The 12,366-nt window shown below is 37.6% G+C and overlaps 1 protein-coding gene across 13 annotated transcripts in view; it reads right to left on the bottom strand.

The window, feature by feature from the left end:
- Nucleotides 1-1,249: 1,249 nt before the first annotated feature.
- Nucleotides 1,250-12,366, bottom strand: part of LARP1B (La ribonucleoprotein 1B) — a 154,060-nt gene continuing 142,943 nt past the window's right edge. For 12 of the 13 annotated variants that reach the window (XM_073017625.1, XM_037991850.2, XM_037991816.2 and 9 more), the window contains 3 exons: nt 6,560-6,669; nt 5,714-5,841; nt 1,250-3,236 (listed from right to left, as the gene is read on the bottom strand). In XM_073017625.1, the coding sequence (XP_072873726.1) occupies nt 3,039-3,236; nt 5,714-5,841; nt 6,560-6,669 (436 nt within the window). In that variant the 3' untranslated portion in view covers nt 1,250-3,038. The remainder of the gene's footprint in view (nt 3,237-5,713; nt 5,842-6,559; nt 6,670-12,366) is intronic. The other variant, XR_012093433.1, reaches the window with a different exon arrangement.

Below are 12,366 nucleotides of genomic sequence, written 5' to 3'. Positions count from 1 at the left end.
ACCCCGTCTCTACTAAAAACACAAAATTAGCTGGGCATAGTGGTGCATTCCATGCAGCTACTTGGGAGGCTGAGGCAGGAGAATCGCTTGGATCTGGAAGGCAGAGGTTGCAGTGAGCCAAGATCGCGTCATTGCACTCCAGTCTGGGCAACAAGAGCAAAGCTCCGTCTCAAAAAAAAAAAAAAAGAGAGAGAGAGATTTAAATGATTTTTTGCTTATCAGTCTAAAGAGAAAGATTTATCATAATTGGTGTTGATAAGGATGTAGGGAAGCAGATGTCGTTGATGAAAGCGTAAACTGTGCAGCCTTCCTAGAGGGTCTTAAATGGAGACATGTTTTTACTTAGAATTCCAACTTCTAGGAGTTCTTGACAGTAACTCTTTTATACACAAAGATTTACCTGTAAGGATATTATTCATTGTTGCTTGTTTTTCTTTTACTTTTTTTTTGTTTTTTTGAGATGGAGTCTCACTCTGTTGCCCAGGCTGGAGTGTAATAATGGTGTGGACTCGGTTCACTGCAATCTCTGCCTCTTGGGTTCAAGTGATTCTCCTGTCTCAGCCTCCCGAGTAGCTGCCATTACAGACATGCGCCACCATGCCGGGCTAGTTTTTTGTATTTTTAGTAGAGATGGGGTTTCATCATGTTGGCCAGGCTGGTCTCGCACTCCTGACCTCAAGTGATCCACCCGCCTCAGTCTCCCAAAGTGCTGGGATTACAGGCGTGAGCCACCATGCTCGCCTATTAATTGTTGTTTGTAACAGCCAAAACCTAGCCACAGTCAAAGTTCAACAGCCAGCAGTTAGCTAAGTAAACTCTTGTATATTCACGTGCTGGAATACTATGTAACTAGTAAAAGCCATGAAATAGAAATATTAATGACATCACTGGCCAGGCACAGTGGCTCATGCCTGTAATTCAAGCACTTTAGGAGGCCGAGGAAGGTGGATCACCTGAGACCAGGAGTTCAAGATCAGCCTGGTCAACATGGTGAAACCCCGTCTCTACAATTAAAAAAAAGAAGTAATGAGAAATATTAATGACATCGGAAAACGTTCAACTCCATTAAGTGAAAAAAGCAGGTTATAACATTATATATAGCCTGATACCAATTTTGGTTTTTCTTCTATTTATAACAAGTACTTTATTTTCTTCTTTGTGCTTTTCTAAATTTCCCAACGTACATGTATTACTTTTATAATAAAAATATGATAAAACTACTAATTAAAACAAACCACAAAACTCTTGATTATTATATTTTCATTTATAATATACAATTTTCCAATCAAATTTACACTTGTATATTCAGTTGAGTAGAAATATCTGGTTAAATACAGGTTTCAGATGTGTGTGTTCAACACAAAAAGGACACTGAGAAAAATTTATAGATCATTTCAGGAGACTATTTAAAGCTAATAAGCATGGTTTGGAAATTTCTCACTGAAAAGCTGGAACTACATATCCCATTTAAGAAAAGACTTGAAGATCTATTATTCTAACCCATTGCTTGTTTTGCAGTCTCTTTACAATATATCTAAATAAATTTATTTTCTGAATATTCAAATTTGAGTATTTCAGCAATTTAAAGCATCAAAATGACCCTCCAAACAGTAAATATTATAAAATTGCCAATTATTACTTATGAGAAATAACTTACTGAAAACCTATTTACAAATTAACAGCCCATCCATCCAAAGATTATACGCATTTCAATATTATAATTTATAAGAACAAGACATCCAATCTGCTCAAAAAGAAAATACAAATTAATCTAGCATATTGAAACCACTTGCTTTTGCCAGTACAACAAAATATCTGTAAATTATGTAGTGCTCAATAAAAGTGGATGTAAGTTTATAATTGAAACTTCATTCACAAAAATTAATGGTCTTTTACCAGCAAAACTGAATATTACAGCTTTTCAACTATATTCTAAATAAAAATAATTCAAAATTCAAAAAATTCAGAATAAGTGCTTTATTTTTTTAATCTCACAAAAACTGAAACTATCATTTACATCAGTTGTAATAGCAATAAAAATTAGAAATCAATTTGCTATAACTCTTGAAAACATTTATAAAGACAAAACAAAATCAAACAAAAAATAAAAAGGTAAAACTAAGTATTCATTTTAAATTAAAGATAATCTGACTCCTTATGACCTACCCACTTGCAGATGTATAAATAGCAGATGCATTCAAAACAGTGCAAGATTTAATTAGTTCAGGACAATATTCCAACCAACCCCAATGTAGGTTTTAAATTACTTGTGCACGTTTATATAGAATCATAAAAATAAACCTCTAATATGTAATCAGCTTATGCCAATTCAGAAAACTCCACACCAATACAACAACTGTGGAAATCATGAGATATGACTGGGGGGAGAAAAGCAAAACCTAGCATCAAACTCACTGTAACTATAATCTTGCTATATATTCCTACTTTTGTTTAAAAAAAAAGTTTTCTTTAAACTATATGTCTCAAAGAAATACTAAATGTATAATTTCATATTCTTTTTTGAATTTAAAAAATATATACGTAATCCTCCTTTGTTTTTGGTAAGTTCAAATATGAATTGACAGTGGGGTAATTGGATTGTGGATTCTTTAAGAAAGCTCTATAGAATAGAAGAATACAACATACTATATCTTCTTTAAGAAGTATGAGCTGAAATGTTAGGCATTCCTTGTATTGTTTTTTAAATATATTTAAGGAATGCTGTTTTTGTAAAACCATGGCTTTGAAAAAGAAATCTGAGATCAAAATACATTACTAGAGGATCTCTATAAAAGGTCACCAAGACTATCCTTGTTTGTGAAATCAGGGAAAACATTTTTAGAATTTATCTTGTTAGAAAAAATGCTACCACTTTTCTTTCTTTTTCTTCTTTCTGGTTATCACAATTAAACATCAGAAGATTTTCCCTAAATAAATACTGATGTAAACGTTGACTTCAAGGACAAAGAACTTTCGTAAGAGTCTATTTCTCAGGCATTTCACCATTTCTTGAGACCACAGGCCACAGGCAGCACTGTTTAATGTGAATTGTCACTGGACTCCGGTGAAGTATTCCTTCTGGGATCGTTTATTGGGACCTGAAGCTGACTGGTAGATGTAGGTTTAGCAGCATTTGGTGGCTTTGTAGAGGAATTAGGTGGAAGTCTATGACGATTACTCTCCTCACCAGAAGTAGATGAATGTCTTTTTCTTCCAAATTCCTCACTAATAGGGGGCTGCAAATGATGAAAGACAACACCATTGACAATTTTACTGTTTTTCCTCCCTTCAGAACCTAAGGCTAGACTTTTCCCCCAAAAAAAGTAAGTTAAATGGACACTTCAGTAGATTTTTTTTTTGACGGAGTCTCGCTCTGTCGCCCAGGCTGGAGTGCAGTGGCACGATCTCCGCTCACTGCAACCTCCGCCTCCCGGGTTCACGCTGTTCACCCGCCCCACAGATTTTATTAGTATAACAAAAACTTAACAGCAACTTAAGATACTAAACTTAAATTTCCTTCCTAACTAAATCAGCCTACTAGTATTTGCTCATTCTTTTACTCAATATATGTTTGTGGTTTTTGTTTTTGTTTTGTTTTGTTTTTTGAGACCTAGTCTCACTCTGTAGCCCGAGTGTTTTTTTGTTTGTTTGTTTGTTTTGTGGTTTTTTTTTTTTTTTTTTTGAGACAGAGTCTCACTCTGTAGCCTAAGCTGATGTGCAGTGGCGTGATCTCGGCTCACTGCAACCTTCGCCTTTGGGGCTCAAGCGATTCTCCTGCCTCAGCCTCCCAGGTAGCTGGGACTAGAGGCGCCCGCCACCACACCCGGTTAATTTTTTTGTATTTTTAGTAGAGACGGGGTTTCACCATGTTGCCCTGGGTGATCTCAAACTCCTGAGGTCAGGTGATCCACCCGCCTCGGCCTCCCAAAGTGCTGGGATTACAGGCGTGAGCCACCATGCCCGGCCTCAATATGTGTTTATTAAGCTTCTCTCATGTTTTAGGCCTGAGCTATCTAATAGGGCACAAGTATAAGGTTGGGTTCCTTGCCTCCAAGAAAATGTTTCAGCGAGGCAATTTGCCTTCTTTATTCAATTTCGTCAGCTGTAAAAGATTTGTATCTCCAGTCTCTTTCTCAATCTCCTATTCCAGGCTTGCTTAAGTGAAAATGTTTAACAGATAAATGAAAGCAGTAGAGGAATAAAAAAGATGCCAAGTTAAATTGTCATTGCAAGTTTGAAGGTTTATCTAGAATTCCTATGATAAGGAGACTGGAGAGTATTATTGATGATACCAAATTTAAACATCTTCAAACGTTTAAGTACCCAGTGAAAAGGCATCCTGCATTCAAAAAAAGTCAGTTTTTTAGGCCTTTCCAGTTACCAAGATTTGGGAGCCCAGAACTGGACACCAATGAAATAATATTTTTATGTGGAGATAAATTAAGATAGCAACCTCCTTATCCAATCCTCCGTTGTACTTAAAGGAGGAGGCCTGAATTCTTGGCTTATGTTCAGATGGGACAAGAGTCTCAAATATAGAGCAAGGATGTCTTTGTGATAGAACTGGTTAGACCACTCTAGAAAAATAGCTCTTAATTCAAGAGACAGGCACTTTTATTAACCCTATCCCTGGGTCATCAAGTCCATTTACACAAAACTGCAAGACAAATTACAACACAAAGCAGAGATGATGAACCTAGCCTTCCTTTGACTTCTTTTCTATTTTTAAATTTAAAATTTTTCTTCTTCCTCTTTTTTTTTTTTTTTTTTAGACAGAGTCTCATTCTGTTGCCTAGGTTGGAGTGCAGTGGCACAATCTCGGCTCACTGCAACCTCCGCCTTCCAGGTTCAAGCAATTCTTGTGCCTCAGCCTCCCGAGTAGCAGGGATTACACACATGCACCATCACACCCAGTTAATTTTTGTATTTTTAGTAGAGACAGGGTTTTGCCATGTTGACCAGGCTGGTCTTGAACTACTGGCATCAGGTGATCCACCCGCCTCAGCCTCCCAAAGTGCTGGAATTACAGGTGTGAGTTACCATGCCCAGCCTTTCTCCTTAATTTTTTATTTATCTTCTTCCTCCTTTTCCTTTATCTTCTTAGATTCTTGACATTTTTTAATGGTTTTCTTTTCCTTTTGAAATCAAATTGATAAAGCCTACATAAGTTCAACCTTCAACCAAAGGTGATGAGAAGAACTCATGAGAGTGGACATCGTCATAAGATGGCAGCAAAAGGACCCTGTCTAGCTGACTCAACTAAAAGACACCACTCTTGTGCTTGCACACATGCACACAACATTCTCTCCTTAATTTTATTATGCAGGTACCCTAAATCCATATCAGCACATGTTACAGAACGTATATGGATAAAAGATCATTAAAAAGTGAAAAGTTTTCACATTGCTAGTGACAAATTAGCATATCAGATAAAAATTAATAAATTTAGAAAATGTTTAATTATAGAAGCATATGAAAATTAAATTGAATTAACAATTGCACTGTGGTTATGCAAGATGTTAACATTTGGGAAATCTGAGTGAACAGAGTATATGGGAATTCTCTGAACTATTTTTGTATCTATTTCAAAGTTTAATTTTAAAACTAAAAAGTTAAAAAATAAAAATTACAAAATTAAAGCTTAAAAAGTCACTGATAAGAGATTGAAATATATGAAGAATAAAAAGAATAGAGGAAACGACTTAAAACTTACATCAACACGGAAGTCTTCTAACCTCTTAAAACTACAGAGGTATTCCTGAAGTTTTGGGTCAATAGACTGTGCCGTAGATTGAGAATATTTCAAATAAGCCCAAAACTTTTCTAGTCCATACAGCTGACCTAATAACGAAGAAGAATATACATTATAAATTATATAAAATTTTAAAAATGATTCACATTAAATATAATCCTATCAGCAGTAAACAATTTATCTTCCAATATATGCTTACTGTAGATCTTGAGAATAAGACATGTAATGAATTAAGCAATAATGGCAGCTAATATTTATTGAGCATTTGCTATGTAACAAGTATTAAGTGCTTTATTTTGCATCAAACTAATTTGACCCATATACAACCCAAAAGATGGATGTTCTCATATATGTTACAGATGAGAAAACTGAGGATAGCAAGGATAGGCAATTTACCCACCGTCACAAAGATTCTAAATAGTGGAAAGGGAATTTGGACCTAGCAATCTGGCCCAGAGCCTGCACTCTTAACCACTGTGCTATTTCTGCCTTTTCAAGCTTACCTGCTGATGTTGCATAGAATTTTCATGTAATGGAACATCAGTGAGTAGCCATGTTTGTCAAAGGGATAATGACAAAATATACCTCCATAAAAGAAAGACTTGAGAGTAGTTACTTTCCAACACCTCCCAGGAAGGGCCTTCTTACTACCTGGTGCCCCATCCTTCATCAAGAAACATAATAATAGCATGAAGATCTTAAATGGTTTGCCTTGAAGAAAAAAACTATGAATTCCCTCCCTATTTACTGACAGACTCAGGTTTACAATTTCCAATTAGAGTATAAATTTTCTGATGTTATTGTTACCAGATTCGTAGTCTTTTTTGGTTTCTTCTTGGAAATCCTGAAAAATTTCTTGCCTGAATTTTTTTTCCAGTCCATAACTATAAAACCTGAACAGACATTCTAACCCATACCTATAAAGAGAAAATAAAAGGTTTATAATAAAATATAATCTCTCTATAGTAGTAACATCAATATAAGCAAACATGGCACAAATAATCCTAAATGAAAAATAACATCTTAGCATTCAGATTTTTTAATTTTTTTGAGACTGAGTCTCACTCTTACTGTCCAGGTTGGAGTACAATGGTGCGACCTCAGCTCACTGCAACCTCTGCCTCCCTGGTTCAAGCTATTCTCCTGCCTCAGCCTCCTGAGTAGCTGGGATTACAGGTGACCACCACCGTGCCCAGCTAATTTTTTGTATTTTTAGTAGAAAAGGGTTTTTACCATGTTGGCCAGGCTGGTCTCAAACTCCTGACCTCAGGTGATCCATTCGCCTCGGCCTCCCAAAGTGGGATTACAGGTGTGAGTCACTGCGTCCAGCCAGTATGCAGATTTTTAACTGAACTGATAATTAGTAATCCATAGCTGGCTTTGCTATTTTTGTTGACTCAGCCATAGCACATCATGAAGGTATACAGAGAACCTGCTGCATGAGAGGCAGCCCTTGGACAGTTCAGTATGACCTCTTTAGATGCACACAGTATCTCTCCCTGGTGTTTCTGAAGAACTGGCCAAAAGATTTAGTGATAAATTGGGGATGTGTCAGATTTTCCCGAAACCAAAATGTATACTGGTGTGTTTGTACACAGTATTAAATAAATACTCTTGAATGTAAGCTTTACTCTAGGAAGATAAAGACCATAGAGCTGTGCCCTAGATCCTAGGTGTGGTTGTCCCATTCAACTATAATGGTACAAACATAATTAAATGGTTAAGAGAGCCTCCCTGCTTTCATTATAAAGTACAATTAATAGTAGATACATTGCTAATAGAGCTAAAATCACTACAACCTTCAACCACAGGTGATGAGCAGAACCCACGGAAGTGAAACAATGCTGTAAGATGGCAACAAAAAGACCTTGTCTAGCTGACTCCACTAAAAGATACCACAATTAAAACACTCCTAAGTTAGAATCCTGAGTCTTTCTGGGTACCTCAGCAGAAAGGCTGCAACCTCTCCATTCTGCTAACATAATGTTAACAGGCTGTCAGTCACAGGAAGCAGGGTGTGTGATTGTGTGTCTCTTTTGTAACTAGCTTATTTACAAGACGAAGAGTGATGGTCTGGCAAGCCAATAAGAGAAATGCAGGACTGCCAACTACACACTTAAACACTAACCTGAGCCCTTGGCTCCCATAGCCTTAAGTGATGCTACTGGTTGAGCTTGCATGACTGAAGTCTAAGGAGATCAAAGACTAAAGGAGCCACAGTTCACAATGACAAACTTGCTTTGATGTTCCTCTTATGGGATCATACTATACCGACATCAGTTGTTCTCAGTCTTAGCTACATATTATAATCATCTGGGGAGCTTTTAAAAAATACTGATGCCCAGGCTCTGCTCCAAACCGATGGAATCAGGATCTTTTTTTTTTAATTTTTAAAATTTTTGTGGGTACACAGTGGGTGCATATATTTATGGGGCACATGACATGTTTTGATACAGGCATGCAATGTGAGATAAGCCTGTCATGGGGAATGGAGTATCCACCCCCTCAAGTATTTATCCTTTGAGTTACAAACAATTCAATTACACTCTTTAAGCCACTTTATTTATTCATTTTTTAAATTTTATTTATTTATTTATTCTTTTGAGACAGAGTTTTGCTCTTGTTGCCCACGCTGGAGTGCAGTGGTGCAATCTCGGCTCACTGCAACCTCCACCTACTGGGTTCAAGCAATTCTTCTGCCTCAGCCTCCCGAGTAGCTGGGATTACAGGCGCCTGCCACAATGTCTGGCTAATTTTTGATTTTTGGTAGAAACGGGGTTTCACCATGTTGGCCAGGCTGGTCTTCAACTCCTGATGTCACGTGATCCACCCACCTCGGCCTCCCAAAGTGCTGGGATTACAAGCATGAGCCACCATGCCAGGCTTCTTTCAGCCATTTTAAAATGCACAATTAAGCTACCACTGACTATAGTCACCCTATTATGCTATCAAAGAGTAGGTCTTATTCATTCTTTCCAATCATTTTTATTTTTTGTACCCAAAATCAGAATCTTTGAGGTGAAGCCTAGGTATCTCTCTCTATTTCTGGAGAAGTAAGTTTTTGGTTTTTATCAAGTAAATCATATTTCAGAGGAATACAGAAATTCTTAGATTATTGATAAAGGATTAATACTCAATACAACATTTATATTGAATAGGCAATATTTGGATTTTTACTCTTATTTCTTAGCAAACTATTCCAAAGACCAAAAGTATGACATTAATAACACAACCCAAACATGCAGCATAACTGCTGGAGTGAAGGACCGAGGCAAATGATTAGTGCTCTCAGTTGTCATTTACTCATTTACCACTTACTTCAAGACAGCTCAGAGGAGTAGAAGACCTAGAGGCTTAGAACCAGAAGGAACTATATTTGAATCATGGGCTTGTAATTATATCACTGAAAATTGAGTCAATTAGATCCTATTTTTCAAAAATAGGTATTTGTAAACCTTCTAGACCACAGCTAGCACATTGAAGACATGTAAGAAATGTTAGCTCTCCCCCTCCTTCCTGAAATCACATTATTACTACTTTCAACCAATGGACAGAATTAGTAACAATTCCATAATAACAATAATCATCTGGCCAGCCACCGTGGCTCATGCCTGTAATCCTAGCACTTTGGGAGGCCGAGGTGGGTGGATCACTTGAGGTCAGGTGTTCAAGACCAGCCTGGCCAATATGGTAAAACCCCATTTCTACTAAAAATACAAACATTAGCCTGGTGGGGTGGTGGGCACCTGTGATCCCAGCTACTTGGGAGGCTGAGGCAGAAGAATCGCCTGAACCCAGGAGGCAGAGGTTACAGTGAGCCGAGGTGGTGACACTGCACTCCAGCCTAGGCAACAGTGCTACTTTGTCTCAAAAAAGAAAAGAAAAGGAAAGGAAAGAAAAGAAGGAAAGAAAGAAAGAAAAAAGAAAAGAAAGGAAAAGAGAGAGAGAGGGAGGGAGGGAGAGAGGAGAGAAAGAGAGAGAGAAAGAGAAAGAAAGGAAGGAGAGGAGAGGAAGGAGAGGAGAGGAGAGGAGAGGAGAGGAGAGGAGAGGAGAGGAGGAAGGGAAGGAGGGAGGGAGGGAATCATCTATCAAGCACTTACTATACATAAGTTAAGGTGTTAGGCCCTTTAAATGCTTAGTGTAACCTTCACAATAACCCTGTGAGAGAGTATGTATCATAATTTAACCTTTTTTGTTGTTGTTGAGACAGGGTCTTGCTCTGTCACCCAGACTGAAGTGCAGTAGCGCAACCTCTGCTCACTGCAATCTCCTCCTCCCAGGCTCAAGCAGTTCTCATGTTTCAGCCTCCCAAGTAGCTATAAGCGCAGGCCACCACGCCAATCTAATTTTTCTATTTTTAGAAGAGATGAGGTTTTGCCATGTTGGCCAGGCTAGTCTCAAACTCCTGGCCTCAGTGATCTGCCTGCCTCGGCCTCCCAAAGTGCAAGGATTACAGGTGTGAGCCACCATGCCTGGCTTAACCTACTTTTTATAAAGAACATAAAGCCTGGTGGGATTACAATCTGTCATCTGTAAATTAATGGCTGGGACTCAAACATAGTCCTGATTTCAAGGACTTCAGGTGCTTAACCACTACTTCCTAAGAAGTAGCTAATACAGTCGAGTGGTAAATCCTGCAGAAACAGAACCAAAGGTAGGAAACTATGTTACAAAGGTATTAGAAACATATGCAGAATTATGTGTATAGAAACACAGAAGAAGAACTCCCAAACTAGACTTGGGTGGAAATGGAATCAGAGAAGTTATTAGAAAGTCTTAAGGAACAAACAGAAATTGCATAAATAGCAAAATATGCTGAGATCAATTAAAACAATGGCTTTCAAACTTTTCTGACTAGGTCCAACACTATAAAAAATATTTTACCTTATAACTAAATCAACATGTACATCTCTATATGTGTGTACATAAAAATATGTATGTTTTGCAAAACAGTTCTTAAATTTGTATGTATGTGGGTATGAATTAAATTTGTATGTATGAATTACTATGCTCAGTGCAGTCTGGTATTTTCTACTGCATTTTTAAAAGCACGTTAGAACCACTAAATTGATTTTTGATTGACGAATAGGTAGCAAACCATAGTTTGAAAAAGAACAATGAGATCAGGAATGGCAAATTTTGCCTTTTATGCCAACTCTGGTAAACTGGCAGTAGCTATTAAAGTCATAAGGAAGAGTATAAATCTGAAAAGTGTGGTAAGAAAGAACATAAAACATAACAGGGATTGATTAGAGATATCAGTAATAGAGGAAAAAGAGCTAAACATGCCATGGATCTGCTGTTCCTGATATAGATAACAGATAAAAATTAAACAGGCTTTGTTTTTACATAAGTCAACACAAAGAAATTTTTGTGTTTTTAATCAGAAAAATTTATTTGTAGCACCTTGCATTCTTCTCAAAGATCACAATATCTGATAAACAATATATTCTTATTTGAGATTTATAAGAGGAATCCATTTTCAGAACTTAAAGAAGGGTACATTTAGGTAAATATGATTGAATGAAAAATCATCTTTTTCCCTTCTCTCCATGTCTCGTTCCTTTCTCCTTTTGCCCATGAATAAATAGCCTTCTTGAGTCCATGCCATGTTCCTTCTTACCCTCTTGGTCTGCCCTCACTCAGCCCTACAGGCACTCTCAAGACTTTCCGTGAACATTTCTGAAGAAAGCAAGGTCTAAGCTGGGATAAAAAGAATAGGATTTAGAAAAGCACAGGGAGGATGAAGAGAAGTAGAAGCAAAGTTAAGAACATGCACAGCTGTCCAGAGGCTAGAGAGCTTGGTTCATTTGAAGAATATGTATCAGTACCACTGCTGCCCAGAGTACTAGAGGACTAGTGGGGAAAAAATTAGACAAGGTGAGTCAAGGGACGTATTGTGAGATGCCTTGCTTTTTTTTTCTTAAAGAATCTTAAGAACTGGGTTGGCTCTAAGTATATATCAATTGGGGTATGTATCTGTACATGCAAGGGAAGTCTGTAATGGTGGCAGCATGGGAGAGAAAAGTTTTGTAATTTCATTCAGCCCTTGTGCCAGCCTCTAAGATGGTTCCTAATGATCCCATCTCTTGGTATTAACCTTGTATAGTACCCTCCCATACTGTGCCAGGCCTGGTCTGTATCGACAATACAATATGGCAGAAATAATGGTATGCCACTTCCAAGTGCAGGTTGTATAAAATACTGAGGCTTCAATTTTGGAAGCCTTACTCACTCAGGGTAAAACCATATTGTAAAATGCCCTAGGGAAGGTCAATGTGGCAAGGAACTGAAGCCTCCTGCCAACAGCCATGTGAATGAACTTGAAAAAGAACCTCCAGCCCAGGCCAAGTCTTCAGACACTGCAGCTGCCTTCAACATCTTGGCTGCAAGCTCATGAGAAACCATGAGCCAGAACCATCCAGCTAAGCGGTTCCTGGAGTCTCAACTCTTTGAAGCTGTGAACTAGCAAATGTTTATTGTTTTAACCTATGGAGTTTTGGGGTAATTTGCAATGCAGAAATAGGAAACTAATACAGCCCTCCCTCTAGTTATATTGTGCTACTTTCACAGTTCAAAATCAGGTTACTTCAGTACTAGTTTTTAAAATTATT

This window comes from Chlorocebus sabaeus, chromosome 7 (genome assembly GCF_047675955.1).
Source record: "Chlorocebus sabaeus isolate Y175 chromosome 7, mChlSab1.0.hap1, whole genome shotgun sequence".
In the NCBI taxonomy this organism is placed as follows: domain Eukaryota; kingdom Metazoa; phylum Chordata; class Mammalia; order Primates; family Cercopithecidae; genus Chlorocebus; species Chlorocebus sabaeus.
This window is presented reverse-complemented; position numbering and strand designations above follow the sequence as displayed.